Consider the following 21,808-nt stretch of genomic DNA (forward strand, 5'->3'; position numbering starts at 1 on the left):
GCTAAGTATTTCCGTCGCTAAAAAAGGTTTTTGAGACGGCAAAAAGCCGTCGCTAAAAGTGTGGTAGCCTATACTATTGCCGACGGTAAGCTGAGCCGTCGCTAAAGGTTTTAGTTTAAATTAAATTACTAGCTTTTGCGACAGGATGTCTGCCGTCGCAAAAGCCTCCAAAAATGTTTTTGCGACGGCTTATTATGCCGTCTCAAAAAATTAAAAAAAAAAAAAAAAACCTGCTGGAAAATTATTAAAAAAATAAAAATAACCTGTATTAAATGAAAAATAACTATAAAAAAATCCAAAAATTAAATTTATAATATAAATACATACATAAATAAAAGTTGACAAATAATAAAAATTCATAATGTTGTTCCATTCATAACAATACAGAAATAAAAATGCATAAAAACAAAAATTATGCCACTACATAATGTCGCATACTACATACACAATGTTATTCACAAATTTAAATAACATAAATCAAAATCAAAACCAAAAGTTTTCGTCTTGATGTTATTCACAAGTTTGCGACGGGTTACAAAAAAAAAAGTTGGTAATAATCTTTGTACGCCCACATTCCACAAGAAGCAAGCTGCTACTCAGGAAATATCTGAAAAAAACAAGATAAAAATAATTAATAACCATATAATGGTGTTAATATTTTAATTACAGAAAAATATAAAAAAAATTGACTACTATATAATTAGAAAGATAGTTTAGTAAATAATTTCGACTAGACCGAAATCCGGCTCTAACTCCCAAACCGGGAACCCGTTTCGAGCCCCGTCTTCTCCTACAAGTCTCTCGTGCCTAGGCGGACGCGTGTGCCAACTTTCATGCTAAAGCGACGCCGTTTGGTGATTTTGGAGCATTAACGCCTCGAATTCAAGTTTCTTAAGGAACTAGTTTGCCTAAAGTGAAATCCGGCTCTAACTCCCAAACCGGGAACCCGATTCGAGCCCCGTCTTCTCCAACAAGTCTCTCGTGCCTAGGTGGTCGCGTGTGCCAAGTTTCGTGCTCAACCGACGCCGTTTGGTGATTTTGGGGCGTTAACGCCTCGAATTCAAGTTTCTTAAGGAACTAGTTTGCTTAAAGTGAAATCCGGCTCTAACTCCCAAACCGGGAACCCGATTCGAGCCCCGTCTTCTCCCACAAGTCACTCGTGCCTAGGCGGCCGCGTGTGCCAAGTTTCGTGCTCAACCGACGCCGTTTGGTGATTTTGGGGCGTTAACGCCTCGAATTCAAGTTTCTTAAGGAACTAGTTTGCCTAAAGTGAAATCCGGCTCTAACTCCCAAACCGGGAACCCGATTCGAGCCCCGTCTTCCCCCACAAGTCACTCGTGCCTAGGCGGCCGCGTGTGCCAAGTTTCGTGCTCAAGCGACGCCGTTTGGTGATTTTGGGGCGTTAACGCCTCGAATTCAAGTTTCTTAAGGAACTAGTTTGCCTAAAGTGAAATCCGGCTCTAACTCCCAAACCGGGAACCCGATTCGAGCCCCGTCTTCTCCCACAAGTCACTCGTGCCTAGGCGGCCGCGTGTGCCAAGTTTCGTGCTCAACCGACGCCGTTTGGTGATTTTGGGGCGTTAACGCCTCGAATTCAAGTTTCTTAAGGAACTAGTTTGCCTAAAGTGAAATCCGGCTCTAACTCCCAAACCGGGAACCCGATTCGAGCCCCGTCTTCTCCCACAAGTTACTCGTGCCTAGGTGGCCGCGTGTGCCAAGTTTCGTGCTCAACCGACGCCGTTTGGTGATTTTGGGGCGTTAACGCCTCGAATTCAAGTTTCTTAAGGAACTAGTTTGCCAAAAGTGAAATCCGGCTCTAACTCCCAAACCGGGAACCCGATTCGAGCCCCGTCTTCTCCCATAAGTCACTCGTGCCTAGGCGGCCGCGTGTGCCAAGTTTCGTGCTCAACCGACGCCGTTTGGTGATTTTGGGGCGTTAACGCCTCGAATTCAAGTTTCTTAAGGAACTAGTTTGCCTAAAGTGAAATCCGGCTCTAACTCCCAAACCGGGAACCCGATTCGAGCCCCGTCTTCTCTCACAAGTCACTCGTGCCTAGGCGGCCGCGTGTGCCAAGTTTCGTGCTCAAGTGACGCCGTTTGGTGATTTTGGGGCGTTAACGCCTCGAATTCAAGTTTCTTAAGGAACTAGTTTGCCAAAAGTGAAATCCGGCTCTAACTCCCAAACCGGGAACCCGATTCAAGCCCCGTCTTCTCTCACAAGTCACTCGTGCCTAGGCGGCCGCGTGTGCCAAGTTTCGTGCTCAAGCGACGCCGTTTGGTGATTTTGGGGCGTTAACGCCTCGAATTCAAGTTTCTTAAGGAACTAGTTTGCCTAAAGTGAAATCCGGCTCTAACTCCCAAACCGGGAACCCGATTCGAGCCCCGTCTTCTCCCACAAGTCACTCGTGCCTAGGCGGCCGCGTGTGCCAAGTTTCGTGCTCAACCGACGTCGTTTGGTGATTTTGGGGCGTTAACGCCTCGAATTCAAGTTTCTTAAGGAACTAGTTTGCTTAAAGTGAAATCCGGCTCTAACTCCCAAACCGGGAACCCGATTCGAGCCCCGTCTTCTCCCACAAGTCACTCGTGCCTAGGCGGCCGCGTGTGCCAAGTTTCGTGCTCAACCGACGCCGTTTGGTGATTTTGGGGCGTTAACGCCTCGAATTCAAGTTTCTTAAGGAACTAGTTTGCCTAAAGTGAAATCCGGCTCTAACTCCCAAACCGGGAACCCGATTCGAGCCCCGTCTTCTCCCACAAGTCACTCGTGCCTAGGCGGCCGCGTGTGCCAAGTTTCGTGCTCAACCGACGCCGTTTGGTGATTTGGGGGCGTTAACGCCTCGAATTCAAGTTTCTTAAGGAACTAGTTTGCTTAAAGTGAAATCCGGCTCTAACTCCCAAACCGGGAACCCGATTCGAGCCCCGTCTTCTCCCACAAGTCACTCGTGCCTAGACGGCCGCGTGTGCCAAGTTTCGTGCTCAACCGACGCCGTTTGGTGATTTTGGGGCGTTAACGCCTCGAATTCAAGTTTCTTAAGGAACTAGTTTGCCTAAAGTGAAATCCGGCTCTAACTCCCAAACCGGGAACCCGATTCGAGCCCCGTCTTCTCCCACAAGTCACTCGTGCCTAGGCGGCCGCGTGTGCCAAGTTTCGTGCTCAAGCGACGCCGTTTGGTGATTTTGGGGCGTTAACGCCTCGAATTCAAGTTTCTTAAGGAACTAGTTTGCCTAAAGTGAAATCCGGCTCTAACTCCCAAACCGAGAACCCGATTCGAGCCCCGTCTTCTCCCACAAGTCTCTCTTTAACTTAGAATGTCTCAATTATGCAAAGATACATTTTAGCTTAGAATGCAAAGATACATTTTATACCTGATCTTCTGGTGGTGGTGTATATGGATTCTCGTCTTCTGCAGATTCCCTAAATGCCCGGTGGCCACTCGATGCATCAGGAACCTGTGATAGTCAATACATAATGTGGTAATCATATTCGAATTTTATACATAATCTTCTGTGAAAATTGAACTATCAAACAATTTAATTTATATCGAACCTGTCTATTGGGATCCACACTTGCCCCCTGTGACACTAAGGCCATCATCTCAGCTCTCATCTGCTGTAAATGTGTAGAGAACTCTGCTCGCAGCTCCTCCCTCAACTCATCCCTTAGCTCTGCACGAACCTTCTGCGTGATCTGATCAATAGTCGATGGCTGGGGTGTTGATTGTGATGGCCCAGCACCATCTTTATACACCGCTCTTCGAGGCACAATTCTCCCGTATGTGCGACAATATCCATGTCCGTCATGACCTATCAACTCATGGAAAATGGCATTCCTAGCCTCCAAAGTCCGACCATCCTCAGGTAGCATAGAGAGTTGACGATTAAACTCATCCTGTATTGAATAAGACATATAAGTATATGCCAAATTAAGATGGTTGACACACAAAAAGTAAACTTTAAATACAATCAAAGGTGTTTGGAAACTACCAAGGTCTGAATAACCTCTGGGTCATCTACTCTACGTGTCATAAGCCAAACATTCATCTTATCAGTAGACTCCCCCTTACTGGTCATCTGCATTTTTTTAGAAATATGAAAATTAGAATGTAAATAATTTGTAAATATACAATGTTTATTTATATACAAAAATATAACAATAAAATGTAAACCTCATGCCGTATCTGAGAGAAAGTAGTACGCCCTGTGGTATGAGCTATGCCGTGAGCTCGCCGATTTTTAGCGTTTCTACTTGCGATTTTCTATAACAGGTTCGACAAATGTAAGTATGTAAATATGATTTGTATGTTTACATATCATAAATATAACTTATTTGTATACCTCAGCATCGGAAGTACGCCAATACTCCACAAGTTCTTCCCACTGGCATGGCACAATGTGCATAGGAACATCATCCTTCAGATTAGGATCAGAACTTCTAGGCTTGAAATACTTTGCCTTAAGCTTGTTCTTGTGATCCTTCCATATGCTGTTGCAGTTTTTCATGCAGATTGGCTTGTACTCCTCTGGACATATATTCAAATTGTCCTATAAAACACAATTTCAAAGTTTAAATAATAATAACACAATTTTGGAATTCAAATTTGTGGACAAAAATATACTTTTACCTTCACATCCTTCCAGATAGCATCAATAATATCATCAGGCACATTGTTCCAGTCAAGAAAAGTAAGAGGAACAATGTTACCATTCCGCACAATAATGCCAAGTTGAGTAGTTAACTTAGCCACGTTATCCCCTATTGGACAGTAATTTCCATCAAATTGTATGTCTAGCTTTTTACCAGTACCCCACTCTTTAATGCCCTTGGCACATCCTCTACCACGCCTAGTCGAGGTTGATGAAGAACTAACATGACCTGTGAGATACAATAACAATAAACAATATGCAATGGTAATAAACAAATGCAAATTTAAATAATTTGAATACAAATCATATCACATAAACCTGAGGTGGGCTGTGAAGAAGTCGAAGGGTCTGCAAAATACAATGAGAATAAACAAGTTATATATAATGAGCATAAATAAATGTATGTTTAAATAATTCTCATACAAATCAAAGAAAATTTATATACCTGTGGATGGCTCATAAGCTGATGATGATAGCTGCAGTGGTGGCACTGATGGTGGACGCACCGATGGTAGGCGTGGAGGCTGAGTACATGGTAGCTGCTGTGGTGTCACTAAAGGCCCCTCCGATAGTGGCCGATGTGATGCCTCCTCTGATGGTGTTGCTACTGATGTCCTGTTATGTAGCACATCAGACATCATGCACCGGGGATGATCAGGCTTCCTCTTCCTTCCCATAATAATCTGCAAGCAATATAACATTAATTGACATTAGAAACATAGACAATGGTTTGTTGTCAACTATAATATGACATTAATTGAACTAATACAATTACAAAGACAAAGTAAATTAAGAAATTGATGATTAACTACAACCTTGGCCTTAATTGAATTACTAATGTTTCCATCACTATCAGCCTATTTGAACATCAACTGTTTCCCCTTCTGCGGCTTCCCTCACCCAACCAACTTCTTCATCACGAAGCATTATATTTTCTTCCAATTGTTGGCTCATGTATGGCTCGATTTGTGGATCAGTCGAACTCATATCAAATAAACCTCTTTGAGACATCTTCACCACGACTTGCCAGTCTGGTTGTAACGGGTCTGCAACATACCAAACTTGCTCTGCTTGGGACGCCAAGATGAAAGGTTCATTGGTAATTCGATCATCTCGGTACAACAAATGATTGAAGTTCACCAACGTGAAATTGAAGACATCTTCTTTCTTTCCGTGAATGTTGTCAATCCAATCACACTTAAACAACACATGTTTCTTCTCATTGGAATATCGAATCTCAACAATATCTGTCAATTGTCCATAATAGTACACAGACCCCACACGAGGATTCTTGTCTTTTCGACTAGCATAACTTATGGTATCTGCCTTCAAAGCTACACCACAATTTTGTGTGGCTCGACGATCATCCATGGCCTTTACTCGATACCGAAACCCATTCAGTATATACCCGTTGAACCTCCTTGCCAAGTTATGAGGACCATTTGCCAATAGAATAATCTCTTCAGAAAATATGACATCAGTAGTCCTTCGCAAAGTTTGGACCTATTTTACATGAAAATGTAAAATTTAAAATGTAGTTCGACTTAAGTAACTAGAATCTATAGAGTTAAATACATACATGTTCCTTGAACCAAATGTGAAAAGTTTCAAAATGTTCACGCCGAAGCTGATGATCGTCAACACGAGGCATTTTGAGCTTAAGTACTTCAAGGTGTTCGCTGTGTAGATTGAAATTTTAGCAATACAAAAAATTTTGTAGAAAATTCAATAAAACATAATAAAATATTGAGTGAGTGACTTAACCTACTTTATGAATGGTTGAACCGCGCTTGTATTGAATAAGATGTACCGATGAGCTTGTACCCAAGAAGTATTATCAAGATAAAAGCTTGTGTTTTCACCAATAGCATGACCCAAATTATCAGCACCACTATAGTTCCTCACGGGTCGACTAGATTTGGTTTCCACATCATTGAGATATTGTGCACAAAAATTCAGGCATTCTTCCATAAGATATCCTTTAGCAATTGATCCTTCAGGATGAGCTCTATTACGCACGTATTGCTTCAAAGTAAGAAGATACCTCTCAATTGGATACATCCATCGAAACTGAATCGCTCCACCCAATAAGGCTTCATCAGCTAGATGTATAGGCAAGTGCTCCATTATATCAAAAAAACTCGGAGGAAATATTTTCTCTAGATGACAAAGTGTTATAGCGATACGATCTTGAATATATTGCAAATCCGTCGCACGATTCACTTTTGAACACAATTGTCTAAAGAAATTGCTCAATTCAATCAAGGGTTCAATTACATTCTTCGGTAACGATCTTCGAATAGCCAATGGAATAAGTTGTTGCATCAGAATATGACTATCGTGGCTCTTAAGACCCCCAATACTTCTATCATGTGAGCGCACACGACGTGATATATTGGATGAATAGCCGTCGGGAACTCTTACTTCCTTCAACACTTTCAAGAACAAATCTTTCTCATCCTTGGTCATTGTGAATTGTGCTGCTGGTAAATAGGCTTTATTCGACCCTCTTAACTACAAATGTAGGGGTTTTCTAATATTCATATCTTGTAAATCACGCCGAGCATTAACGCCATCCTTCGATTTTCCTGCAACCCCTAATATTGTCCACAACACATTGTCACAAACATTCTTCTCTATATGCATCACATCGAGGTTGTGTCTTATTAGATTGTGCTCCCAATATGGCAATTCATAAAAGATACTATTTTTCTTCCAACTGTGGGTGCGATGTCCAGCTTTCTCCTTCTCTACCTGTCTCCTATGCCTCTCCTTAAGGTCATCCCTCTTGTACTGGGTTAAAATACCCTCAGATTCTAATTGTAGCAACATCTCAGTTCCAGACAACAATTTGGGTTTGAGTCGGACTTCCCGAGTACCATCAAATGATACTTTATCCTTCCGGAATTTATGGCCAGTAGGTAAAAATCTGCGATGACCCAAGTATGATTGTTTCCTACTATGCTTCAACCAACACGATGTAGTTTCCTTATTGCAACAAGGACATGCATATTCCCCTTTAGTGCTCCATCCTGACAAGTTTGCGTATGCAGGAAAATCACTAATTGTCCACAGTAAAGCTGCATGCATTTGAAACATTTGATTTGTTGATGCATCAAATGTTGACACACCCTCATTCCATAGTTCTTTCAACTCCTCAATCAACGGTTGCATGTACACATCAATCTTGTCACCAGGTCCTTTTGGGCCGTCAATAAGCACGGCTAAAATTAGAAATGGTTGCTTCATGCACATCCATGGCGGCAAGTTGTATGGAACGAGCACAACAGGCCAAGTGCTATGAACTATGTTCATCGTTCTGAATGGGTTAAAACCATCAGATGCTAAGCCAAGCCTTACACTTCGGCAATCATTGCTAAACTCAATATTCCGACGGTCAAAATCTTTCCATGCAAGGGAGTCAGCAGGATGCCTGAAGACACCATCATCAGTTCGTTCCTCTGCATGCCATCTCATTAACTTGGCCGTCTTGGATGACATAAACAACCTCTGCAACCTTGGCTTTAAAGGAAAATACCTCATCTGTTTTGCAGCTATTCGTTTGCCACCTTTGTTAAGACCATTTGAACCACCATCACCATTTGATTTCCATCTACACACTGCTGGAAAAATGACTTTTAGCGGCGTTTTTAAAACGCCGCTATATGTCTGAAAAACGCCGCTAATTCCTTTAGTGACGCTTACCACCAAACGCCGAGGACGCGGCCGTCGCTGTAAGTTTATGACGCTTTAAAAACGTCGTAAATTTAGTATAGGAGGCGTTTATACAAACGCCGCTAAATGTGGCAGCCAACTGTCACATGGCGTCGCACAGGCATTCAGCGACACTTCAAAAACGTCGCCATAACTTTTTTTATTATTTTTTAAAAATAACTATAGTGGCGTTTTAAAAAACGCCGCAATTGATTGATTTTTTTTTTTTTTTTTTGAACTACTAATTTTGTGAGATTTAACTTTAAAAATATACCTGTAAAATAGCAATAATGAATAAAACTTTGTATAGACATATTTCTATGAGATTATTATTCCCTCACATTTATAATAGTACCCAATACAACATCCTTCAAGAAAAAAAATCCAATAAGTTCAAAACAAACCAAGCAGCCATCTCAAGCACAGTTTCACATCATCCAACATCAATTTAATATAGAAGGCAATTAGAATTGTCTTAAAACACAAATTGACTCTCTCCTGAAGAATACAAGTTCCAAAATAAAGCAGTAGAAAAATAATTGTGACATGCAAACTCTTGATCCCTCAGGTTCCTCCTGCAGAAACATTCTCGTTAATTAAGACATGAACAAAAAAGTGCATATCATTGTCATATGCTTATAAAACAGATTGAGAAACACATTTATGAGTAGAAAATGAAAGAAGGCAAAATAAATATCCAGTGACTACGTCAATATTTTTTGCATTAAAGAATTCAGGCTTTGCGTGGAAATCAACTTAGATTCTATAGGAAAAATGGAAAGGCAGTGGGTGCGAACATAAACATAAGTATGAATGGTTGGTGAAATTAACAGGAATTCTGAAATAAATACTCAGCAGAAGTAACCTTAAAAAATAAATAAATAAATAATTGAAAAAAAAAAAAAAAACTGAATGAGTTGTTCTCAATGCTATATGCTATGCTTATAAAGCATAATGCCCCTTCAATAGAAAATAAAAATAAAAATGTAATTGTTGGAATGTGTAAACATATTTCAAAACATATAAATTTCCTTTATGAAATGTTTGGTTTATGTGAAGATGGACAAATTGAGGGCAAACTATCAACACACCCTTGAGATTTAGCCAAAACATGGATTGCCTGTCGGTAATTTGCCCAAAAATTTGCAAAAAGAATTTGGAATATTACCCACTGATTGACTAGTTTAGAGTGCAAACAGAGCATGTTAATTCTCTTCAGTGCTTTTATTGATGTTGATATATAACATGCCAAGTTTGAACTCATTCTAATTTTGGTTCCATCAAAAAAGCCGGATGTAGCTGCACCAGGAGTGAGCATTTTAGCTGCATACCCACCAATGGGTACAAAGCATGGAAGTGGCTATGCATTCCTATCAGGAACTTCAATGGCTTGTCCAAAGCATGGAAATGACAATGATATGCACTTTTTGTTGTGACAATGATATGGACTTGTGGTTAATATAATTTTTTGAAGAATGTTATTTTTTTTCTGAAACAAACACAGTTATGTTCTAAGTTCTTGGATTCTGATGTTCAAAAAAATAAAAAAGCTCTTAGTTACTTGTTCTTTTAAAGCAACTGAAAATAATACACAAGTGTTATGATAGAACAAACGAAAATGAGATATACGTAGTTCATCTACAACCCTAAGTCCAGGAGCAAAGAATGGGGGTTTCAAGAGCAGCTGCTTCACTCTCAAAGCTGTTTGTACGAAGAACTCACTCCAATCTCATATCCCTAATCCCCATAATAACAGATAATATATACTAAGATCAGAATACAGCAAGAAACGGTTCAGACCTAACAGATTAATCAGGTCGTGCAGGTTGTAAACGGGGCATAAACACAATCCGGGTAGAATATGATATACCCACAATGATAAATAATCAGGCCGAAAGGATAATTATGTTACATTTGATAATGATGTGTGTCTCATTTTGTGAGACTGCAACTCAATGTTTCAGGTGCCATCTGATTTGCATACTTCTTGCTACTAAGAACAAGAGACTGAGTAATAATGACCAAGTGTTTTATGTGTTTGGGCAAAACTACTATATTTTAAGGATGTTTTTTGGCTAACAAATGAGAAAATCTGACCTTCTCAGATAAGAATGTCCCCAGTAAAGAACCTCCCAAAACAGCCAGCTGCATGAAACAATTTTTAATGGATCAGATCTATCAATGTAAACATCAGCTCGTTGAAACCCAAAAAAAAAGAATGAGAACTAAATAATCACATTACCAAGTCTGACAAAACTTAAAATTTTGAACTATTTATGGTTAATTATATTTAGACTGTCATTATTAAACCTTGCCAACATAGCCTAATCGCAGGCCACCAAAGTCACTGAAATCAAAAAATTAAGAGAAAAACATGTATTTTATTTCTTTAACCAAAAAACTTGTAATTTGCACATGTTGCCAAATCACTCTTTTATCTTCCAGACCCAAAAGCATGTTTCAAAACTAAAGTATTTCTGCTTCTTTGCCAAAAAATTCTGCAAGTTGATTTTTCAGTTATGAAAGGAACTTGTTGTGTTGCTGATGCAAAGATGAGTTTAAATTTTTCTTGAAGTTTAGAAGTTCCAAAGTTGCAACTCTGTGACCAGCTAGTAGATTTTACAAAAACATGGATCCATTTCTTGTTTCTTAGATTAGCTACCTTCCAACATGTTTAGTAGATTTTTTTAAAAACACATAGAAGGGGCAACCATAGATCCATTTCTTGTTTCTTAGATTAGCTACCTTCCATGAAGCAAAACAAACACACTACTAGAAAATGCTTTGGGTTAATTCATGAGTCCTCTTAACTTAAGGCAACAATCGAAGTTTAAACAATCAAGTAAACAAGGTCTTTCTTCCATTTATGTGCAAGGCATTCCCCAATGCTGGTTCTCATTAATTGCAGGTTAAACCCAAGTTTATGCCTTATTGTCTCATGTTAACATTGTCACCAACACCAACCTGTCCAAACTGTACAAGAAAAAGAAAGTTCGAATTGGATGATGGAGATAGCAATACCTTCTTCTGTTTGTTATCAAACTAGCAAACTTTTTCATGATATAGAGATGCAGTAGCATTCAATTAAAAAAAATAAAGGAGAATTAAGTCATCAACCTTATTCCAACCCCAACCGTAAAGTTTTCCATCAGATGTCAGTGCCATGGTGTGTCTCCAACCACCTGATATCTGAAAAATTTTAAAGCCAAGAAAAGTTTAAAAACATAGGACAATAAAAACATCAGTCATAGTTGCAGACAAGTGAACAAATGTACGTATCTACACTTACTCGCACACATACACATATATAACTGGACAGGCAATATAAATTTGTTGGGAATTATGGTTATTAGTATGAGGGGTATTGTTGCATTGATAATATATATAACATTATTGTTGGTGAACACATGAAAGTGTATAGCTACGCTAATATTTTTAGGTACTGATGCTCTTTTATTAAGTAAATTCCTTTAAAAATTTCAAAATCTCTGTCAACCACACAGCAACTAAACTCTTCACAAGTTGGAATACATCAACTGAACTCTATTGACTCATTAAACAGTACCTTGTCACCAAGAAGGCAGAGAAAGAGAACAGAGTATTGAGATCTCTAAACAACAAATTCAAGCAGATAAAGAATACAACAAATTCCATATTCTTATTCTTTTCACTAGAAGAAGAACATGAGTATCCCATGCATCTTTGTACTGGTCGTAACGTGGGGAAACTGTCATAACACGATGCCCCTTGCCCTAGATGATGATTTGGCATAAAAATCAGATCAGTTAAAAATTCATCATCCTAAATGTTTTACCAATTTACCACAAAACTAACCAAGAAGATGATTCAACTAGAGTAGCAAATAAACAAGTATAGTAAATAAAAAAAATAGAGCTGCTTGTAAACTGGGTTTCCTATAAAATTACAAATATTGGCCCCACCAATATTGTGCCAATTTTGCTCCCTCAACTGTGAATGTTAAGATAAATGCAGTCATACTAAGTTGACCTGCTTGTTATGTAATTAAATAATAGGTTTAGAAGCTCAAATGCAATGTATAGCATATATGATGCATCCAAACATGATCAGTATAAAGCAGTCTGAAAATGTAATAATTCATATGGAAATTGAAATCAATAAACATTTAAAAGTACCTTGGATGCAGCTACATATCCAAGCAGGGTTGCCAGCACAGCAGTGCTGCAAGGTGAAATGGCTAATGCGAATGTAAGCCCAGCCAAATATGCTTGCACACCTGACATGTCCAATTTTTAAAAATGTTATTTGCACTTTCAAGCTGTAAGCACATCCGAGAGCCAGCTAAACAACAATGATGAATACTTGAGAATCTGATGGTAAAATTAGAAAGTCCATTACCTGAAGGGAAATTAGCAGCAGCAGCACGAGGATCAAAGTTGTTGCTTTGCTTTGCTACCATCATGTTATCTCAAGTCGTGCAAGGCTTACGAAACTTGATATTGAAAAGCATCCACATCACAGCCCAGACCATGAGCCAATCCTGGTTCTGAAAAAGTAATATTAACCAGACCATAACTATATATGTAAATAGATATGTGTTGGGTTGGGGCAGGTCACCTAGTTAAGTTCTCCACTGCCATTCTCATGCATTCCAAGCACAAATAGTTTATTCATCTGGAAATGTAGAAACTGATAATGTGCTAGGAGATTTTCAACATGACAGAAATTAGAAAATGAAACCTATGAATTGCTAGACGAAACAAAGACCAACTTTTGTATTAGAACTTTATTTCCCATCATGTGATTCCATGCTCCATAGTACCACAAAAATGGACTTGTCACCATCTTGATAGAGAAATTAAACCACACTAGACATATATTCTTTAATTTTAAGAAAGTTGGTGCTCCTTCCTTTACTACCCTCAATTTTATATGCTAATAATATTTTTCTTCTTAATTCGAATAATCATGTGGTCCATATTGCCTCCTAAAATTTCTTTTCATTTCATATGATTCCATGTTATCCAACAAATGGACTTTGTCACCATCCTCAAAAAGAAAGACATGGGATCATTGACATAATGTGAGAACATAGTCTTTTCAAGGCTGACTTGCAATCGTCTGAGGTGGCTTGCATTATTTGGTCAATGCTAAAGTCGGCCCACAACACTAACCAATCAGTAGAAGCCACCTCAGTCTATTTTAAATCCATAACAGATTTAAATTCTAACACAACATCAACTTTGTAACACAAATAAAATTCTAACTTTACAATAAAATTTCTTATATGTCGTCTAAAATTTTCTGAATAGGAGCAAAAAAGAAAATTTTCCATTGAAAACTACCTAATTTGCAACTTCCTCAGTCTGACTTCTGCAGGGTAGAAAAAAATCGTTGAAAACTACATTTTGGTTTTTTCCTATGTCATGAATTCACATAAATGGGGTTGTCCATAAAACCTGAGGTGTTGTTTAGTCCTAGATCTGTTGGGTGAGTTTAATTCATGCACTCTGACATTGTTTTCAAAATTCTCTCTCCTAACTGTCCCACTTTCTCATAATTTTCCAGTTTGCCAATGCTATTTTTAAATAACACCCCCTTGAATGAGTTCTTTTACCAATCTATCAGAAGAGGGTAGTACCATACTAAAATAATAATAATAATAATAAGCAATTCAATGATAAAAATATTTTTTTAAAAAATGCTAATTACTAATCTGAATAGATGACCGATTAAGGTTTTTTGAAACACACATCTCACATTGACTTGAGCAGTCAAGGCTATTTTTGCTAACTAAGAAAAAAAAATATCACAATTGCAATGCTGCAGTGTTTATAGAGAAGCTCATATACTCATACTTCTCAATGAAACTTCCTATATAATGATTTTCACGAAAAAAAAGGAGCTTAGTATCCAAGTATTAATCTGATTATTATCCACAACAGATCACTAATTCAAGTGTTTTTGAATCACTGTTTTCTATTTTCAATACAAGTTCTTCCACATCCAAAGTCTTTATAAGGCGTTATTGAAGATCATAATAATGAATTGAGAGATATGTTTCCATTACAGCACTGAAATAGGCTTCGAAATGAAGAGTTTCAGAGAGAGACAGAGAGACGATGGAGCTCACCTTAGTAGACGATGGTGCATATGGTGTTTTGGAGCTTCGAAATCGAAACCGCTCTGAGATGAAATCACTGAGATCGATCTGAATCTCTGTGAATGATAAGCTTTTAGAGAGGGTTGATACAGAGAGAGAGAGAGAGAACTCACCTACCTCGTTGGTGTAGATGGTGGCGGCGGTGGAGCTTCGAGATCGAAATCAAAATCAGAGATTCAGATGAAATCGAAATCAGAGAAGGCGTAAGGATTCAGATGAATCGAAATCAAAATCGAAATTGATCCGTTGATTTCTGCTGGAAGAGATTAGGGCATTCTGCTGGGAGAGATTAGAGTAGGGCATCTGTTTAGAGAGAGAGAGCGAGAGAGAGAGAACGAACGATAGACTGATGAGTGAGTAAAAGATTAGGGCATCCCCTGATGAGTGAACGAGTGTATTAACTAGTTAGCCAGAGAGAGGGCATTTGAAGGCGCTTTTCAACGCCTTCAAATAGTGAAACGGTGCCGTTTTAACATAAAACAAAAACGACGGTTGAAAAACGCCGTTAAATGGTATAAAATGTGGCGTTTCATAAAACGCCGTTAAATAAACGTCTTCAAAACCTATAATTCCTGTAGTGACAACTGTTGCATATGACACATTTATCAAGATTGGCGTCCTCGTTTCGAAACAACATGCAACTGTTGGGACATGCATCCCACGTCTCATACGTGAAGCCCAAATCTGTTGTGACCTTTTGAGCTTTATAATATGAGTCCGGGAGTTTCACACCCAACGGGAACGCCTCATTCAATAACTCAAGCAGCATGTCAACAGACTTGTCTGTCCACTGATTAAGCACCTTCAAATGTAAAAGTCGAACAATGAATGACAAAGATGTGAACTTCTGACAACCCGGATACAATTCACTTTGTGCATCTTGAAGAAGTTTGAAATAGTTTGCAGTCTCTGCATTTGGACCGAGCTGGGGTTCAAATGCATGGGGATCAGGCCCCTGTGGTTCATCACCCTCAACACTTGTATCGGCATGTGGATTTCCCATAGCCCCTTGTATCATTCCAATCATATCATCCCCAATGTCTGAATTAGCTAATGTTTCATTCTCTCGATTACCATGCAGAGATACGTAAGATTCCCCATGATTAATCCAATGTTTGTATTTTTTAAAAAAACCATTCAAAATCAGATGCTCCCGTACACCCTCTCGTACAAAATAGTATCGATTCTCACACTTCCTACACGGACAACTGATCATCGAACCTTCAACCCTATTGGTGTAGGCAAACACAAGGAATTCATCAATCCCATTAATGTATTCGCTCGACATCCTATTTGGAAAATCGATCCAACTCTTATCCATCATCTGTACACATCCACAAAAATATCTCATCAAAGTAACTCTAAATATAATACCAACGTATTCATGTACCATGATACCTATCCATCCAATTTCTCTGAAATAGGTAGGTAGTCTTATCCTAGTTAATTATTTATCGATTTAATAGGAGAACATAAAAAATGATATAATTTCATACTTTCTGAGTCATAACTTAAAAAATAAATAAATCATAACCAAACACCACATGAGACACAAGTTGCACCTTAGGATTTCTATTCCATAGAAAGATTTTGTCAATTATCAAAAAGTTGAAATTGCAATATTCAAAGGAAACAACCAGGTAGTTCAAAACCAATATAGACGGATCACAAAACGAAATAGGAGTACCATTTACATTCGAAAATGCAAGCAGTGTTATTATAGAATACAACAAATAAAAAGAATAGACTCTTCATAGCCCATTTTTGCAATTTACAATTCCGATTACACTTTGGCCTTTCAGCATGAAAATGCACACCCTTCTTCATATAGAAAGTCAAATATATGAAAATAAACATATAGGGAGAAAATATTACAACTACAGAACTACTTTCCATGTTACCTTCCTAATTTTCATAAATGAAATCAAGTAGAGTCACTTCCTCCTGACCAAACTATTCTTGGACTAATTTGGTTGCATTTCGTGTTCAATTTTTTTTCCTAATTTTTTTTTTACATATATAAAAATAGGTTGTGAATTTTTAAAAGTTTATTATTTGTCAAAATAATAAATGTTATTATTATTTATAATATTTCCATAAATGTCAAAATAATAAACTTACTAATTTGGTTATACTAATTTTTAATTTGGTTATAAGAAACTTAATAATTTGGTTATAATAAACTTAATAATAAACTTACTAATAAACTTGGTTATAATAAACTTAATAATAAACTTAATAAGTTTAATTTGGTTATAAACAACCTAAGTTTAATTTGGTTATAATAAACTTAATAATAAACTTATTAATTTTTTTTTTTACATATATAAAAATAGGTTGTGAATTTTTAAAAGTTTATTATTTGTCAAAATAATAAATGTTATTATTATTTATAATATTTCCATAAATGTCAAAATAATAAACTTACTAATTTGGTTGCATTTCGTGTTCAATAATATTTCCATAAATGTTATTATTATTTATTTAAATATACAGATTTTATAATATCAATGTAATTATATATATATATAAAGATGAGACAGATTTATATATTTAAATATACAGATTTTATATATTTATATACAGATTTAATAATGTATATATACAGATTTAATAATGTATATATACAGATTTATATTTATATACAGATTTAATAATGTATATATACAGATTTTATATAAAGATGATACAGATTTAATAATGTATATATACAGATTTAATAATGTATATATATATATAAAGATGAGACAGATTTATATATATACATATTGATACAGATTTATATATATAGATTTAATAATGTATATCTACAGATTTAATAATGTATATATATATATATAAAGATGAGACAGATTTATATATATACATATTGATACAGATTTATATATATACATATTCATACAGATTTATATATATATATACAGATTTCATAATGTAAATATTATCAATATATATATATATAGATGATACAGATTTATATACGTATATATATAGATGATACATATGTATATATCTATACAGAGAGAGAGAGAGAGAGAGAGAGAGCATACCGCACCACCGTTCGTCCTCGCCGCACCACCGCCGCACCACCGCACCACCGTTCGTCCTCGCCGCAGCACCGCCGCACCACCGTTCGCCGTTCGGCTTCGCAGGGATTTGGGGGAAAGAACTTGGTTTCACAGATTTAGGGATTTGGATATAGGTTTCACTTTTGATCGAGCGGCAAGATGAAGAGGGGGAAAAAAAAATTCACTTTTTGCGACGGTAGGTTTTACACCGTCGCAAATGTCAAGTAATTTATGCATAAAACGACGCCGTTTAACTTACACTTATTTGCGACGGACAATTGCCGTCGCAATATGTAACATATTCGCGACAGCAACCGTACGCCGTCTCCAAAAAATTGCTTTTGGCGACGGTAAAAATAACCGTCGCTAATACTGATGCATTTACTTCCTACCGCGCATTTCTTATTACCGACGGGGACAATGCCGTCGCTAAAGCCCTCATTTGCGACGGTTGAGGCTGCCGTCGCAAAAAATCATTTTTTGCGACGGGAAAATTGCCGTCGCTAATGCTTCCGTGTTTTTTACCCCCTTTTCTTGTAGTGCTGATTTTACAGCTCCAAATACAGAGAAACTCCAGTACAGCCTTGGCACAGCGTGACAATTCAGCACTCCACTGCTGAGCATAACAGACCAACATAACAGGTCTTTGACTCATCCTATTATCATCCACCAAGACTTTGCAGCCTTCTACCTCCCAAACAATACCGGATGCCTCTGAGATTAGAGAGGAAATCCAGCCTCAAACATCAGCAGGCCAACTAGCTGCTTAGCAACCAAACACCAGTAGCAACTAGTTACTCCCCATAACTCAAACCTTACACCAAATAGCAGACAGCAGCAGCAGCATACAACAGCAGACCAACAATATATAGCATGCCTCATATGCAACAGCAAACCAAGCCAACAACATGCAGGTTAGCAACCAGAGACCAATATCATACAGCAACAACATACAGCATGCCTCATATGCCATACAACAGCAGCAAACAACACTGAGTAATTTATACCTTAAATATTTGGCTTAACCCAAGAGCAATTCTAACTTTCAATAGTAATACATTCCTTACAGTGGAGGTAGCAAGACGGGGATATACTCAGCTTCCCGGCTTAATACCAAATGAACTTGATGCAAAATAAATTAAAATAGCAGAACTCACATAGTGTTGTCTATCAGCAGACAAATTACACACCACAATCACAAAGCACAGCAAAACACCCTCAGCCTATTGTCTAGATTCCAGTGGAGGCAGCAAGACAGGGCTAGACTCAGCTCCCCTGCCTAATACAATATTGAACCTGATACAAATAAAAAACTACATCATTGATGGAGAACTCCACTTTGGATGGGAAGGATTTAACCCACAAAGCTATTCTTACTTTGACAGCCTTGCATAAGTCTTCTAAATTTGGCTGAGAACCATTAAAGACACAGTCATTCCGATGATTCCAAGTGGACTAAAAAAAAGCCAAAGGCATAACCTTCCACAGCAATTTCTCAAACCTTTTCATTCTGCATAATGACCACCACTGCAACAGCCCTTCCACAGAGTTTAGCATCGCCCACTAACAACCCCACAACTTCATAATCTAAAACCACAGCAGCCAGACAAATGGACAAAAGAGCAAGATATGGTTGACCGTTTCCACCTCATTTTGACAGAAAACACAGCTCACATTAGCAGCCTCATCTAAGATCCTAATTCTCTGAAGATAACTAGATGTTTTCACCTTACCTAACCGAGCCAACCACCCAAAAAATTTGACTTTTGGTGGTGCACAGTTGTTCCATACTACCTCTGCCATTTTCCTATCAGGCCCCAATAATGATTCACAACTTTTATATCCTAAAGTAGCAGAATACATCCCAGAAGGATTAGCCCTCTACTTCCATACATCAAGTGTAATGGCCCTCACTGCTGGTGCATTCCTGAGTAAGGTATGTAATCTACTTACCTCCTCCTCTTTCCAAGCCAACAGAGATCTCCTAAACTCAAATTCCAGTCGTGAAGCCCTCCTCTACTGGTATAATAGTCAGACACTACTCTATCTTTATCAGTGGACAGAGAGAAGAGTCTGGGAAATTCATCCTTAAAACACAACTCCCCTGCCCATTAATCCCTCCAGAATTGTGCTCTCCTACCATTCCCCAATTCGATTGCAGAATTTTCAAGATAAAAATTATGTAATATAGGCTTAGATATAACTGCACAAATTATGTCAAACCAAATTTTTTAGCCTCTGCCTCTTCCTTCCAAAACTGGTAGCCATCTTCCAACCCCCATGTTATATTTTGAGCATAGGACTTCCTTTCACAGCGAGTTATTCTCTGCCCCAAACCTCCACCACCATTTCAGCAGTAGGCACTTGTTCATATCAGTGACTCTTCTGATTCCCAAACCTCCCAAATTTTTGCTCATAGTAGTATTCTCCTAACTAACTATGTGAACTTTCCCTCTAAGGTCTGACATGTAAGGACCTGAATTTTTAGACAACTAATTAGTTTGATTACTAATAATATTAAGTTAGTTAACAGTGATTATTAAATTATCAATTTATAATGTTAATAGCACCATGGTTAATACCAATATTAGATTCCTTTAAATAAAAAATATTTATCTTTCTGTGAGAAAAAAAAATTGTATCTAAATATAGTTGTGGAAACTAAATGAGTTAAACAAATAATAACTAAGTTAGTAAGAGAATACTAGGGAGCAAAATATCTAAGTGACTAGGTTATATATATATATATATATATTCAATTGATTTTTACTTTTGTACAAAAATAAATATAAAAAAAATAATAATAATAATAATAATAATAAAGGGTTATATATATATGTTAATATTGTATTGGCATCAATTTCAATTCAATTCAAAAAAAAAAGGGGGGGGCAAATTGCAAGAAAAGTGGCTGACTACCACTTCTTTTTCCCTAGGCTGCTCTACTGCATACAAGGCATGCTTGTTTTCCCAATTCACACTCAACATCCCTAGAGAAGTAAGCATGGCATAGGATGGAAATTCCAAGCAAATAGAAATTTTTTTTGCTAAAGAAAGGAAATAATAAAATAAAACAAAAAGTTGTTCCCATATTCCCTACATAAGGGACCTCACCATCAGCCATAATACATACACACGGCTGTGAAAGAAAAACAAGAGTGGAGAGGAAGAGGGAGAGAAAGCAAGAGGGAAAGGAGAGAAGAGAGGCGAAGAAAGGCTCAACACTTGGGATTTTTGTTACTTCATTGAGGTAAAAATACTCAACCCCTATTCTCCCTTAGATGTTTTTTCTTAACTAAATCTATACATTAAAATATGCAATAGTGTGTATTGATAATACACCAATGCTCAACACATATTACATTTGGATAGAATGATAATCTTATGATTATGTCATTTCTGTCCTTCTTACAAGTATGGATTAGGTGGTTTAGCTAATGATTTTGCTCTTTATGTGATCAAGTATTCTCCATTGTTGAATCAATCTTGCATGCTTATGAATTTGTGTTTATTCTTCATAAATATTATTTTTTGTTATCACTAATGAAAGTAAATATGAAGGATTAGAGTTTCACATGGGAATAATAGTAAGAAACATTTCTTTTTTTTTTTTGTCCTGCATGTGATTCATGGTGGATACAAAGTGTGTTTTTCGCAAACTAATGAACTTCTAGCAAAATAGATTTTTAGTCCATTTGAATAAACCCTAAACAAACTCATGAGAACACTTTCATAAAATCTGAAATTACTGGAGTTCGTTTACCATGTTCTCATGGTGCTAGAATATCGAAAGAAAAATTATTCGACAACGTTTCGTGGTCAAAACATGTTTTTAACTTCATTGCTGTCTGGAGGCAGCAGCAATGCTGACTTTACCAGGTCACCGTTTATTCTACAGAATGAATTTTCAAGTGATTCAAATTGGAAAAGTTATATTTTTAAGTTACCTTTCAAATTCCGCTAGTTTCATAAATTTTTATTAAGTATAGAGAAAGAAACATCAATTTTTCCAAAATGTGACAGAATCTGTCCAGTTTTCTTATAAAAATTATTTGACCATCTTACACTGGTTTTCAGTCTTCAAATCCTTCTGGAAATATGTTCTAAACTCAAATATTTAGCAAACCGTTTTGAACATGCCTCTTTTCAACACCGTTTGAGGCCCCTTTTTATTTTTCGAACACAGAACACCTGTGCTGGAGGTTAAAGTAACTCACTGTCCCAGAAAACCAGTTTTCTTCAA

At 37.4% G+C, this 21,808-nt stretch overlaps 3 protein-coding genes across 3 annotated transcripts; all 3 read right to left on the minus strand.

Moving 5' to 3' along the window:
* Positions 1 to 243: 243 nt before the first annotated feature.
* Positions 244 to 4,249, minus strand: LOC145794742 (uncharacterized). The gene is made up of 5 exons (XM_082877114.1): positions 4,164 to 4,249; positions 3,982 to 4,068; positions 3,545 to 3,886; positions 3,364 to 3,447; positions 244 to 607 (listed from the first exon to the last, which is right to left on the minus strand). Exons 2-5 carry the CDS (start codon positions 4,066 to 4,068, stop codon positions 593 to 595), a joined length of 528 nt encoding a protein of 175 aa, XP_082733240.1. The 5' UTR covers positions 4,164 to 4,249; the 3' UTR covers positions 244 to 592.
* Positions 4,250 to 5,467: 1,218 nt separating this feature from the next.
* On the minus strand, positions 5,468 to 7,141 carry LOC145794743 (uncharacterized). Its single transcript, XM_082877115.1, has 3 exons — positions 6,410 to 7,141; positions 6,221 to 6,320; positions 5,468 to 6,144 (listed from the first exon to the last, which is right to left on the minus strand). The coding sequence occupies exons 1-3, from the start codon at positions 7,108 to 7,110 to the stop codon at positions 5,494 to 5,496; spliced, it is 1,452 nt and encodes a 483-aa protein (XP_082733241.1). The 5' UTR covers positions 7,111 to 7,141; the 3' UTR covers positions 5,468 to 5,493.
* A 1,538-nt stretch (positions 7,142 to 8,679) lies between these two features.
* On the minus strand, positions 8,680 to 12,917 carry LOC145794744 (uncharacterized). The gene is made up of 5 exons (XM_082877116.1): positions 12,733 to 12,917; positions 12,510 to 12,610; positions 11,473 to 11,544; positions 10,453 to 10,500; positions 8,680 to 8,930 (listed from the first exon to the last, which is right to left on the minus strand). Exons 1-5 carry the CDS (start codon positions 12,794 to 12,796, stop codon positions 8,820 to 8,822), a joined length of 396 nt encoding a protein of 131 aa, XP_082733242.1. The 5' UTR covers positions 12,797 to 12,917; the 3' UTR covers positions 8,680 to 8,819.
* Positions 12,918 to 21,808: the final 8,891 nt, after the last annotated feature.

This window comes from Camellia sinensis, chromosome 7 (assembly GCF_055761805.1).
Source record: "Camellia sinensis isolate YWXY chromosome 7, ASM5576180v1, whole genome shotgun sequence".
NCBI classification, from domain to species: Eukaryota; Viridiplantae; Streptophyta; class Magnoliopsida; order Ericales; family Theaceae; genus Camellia; species Camellia sinensis.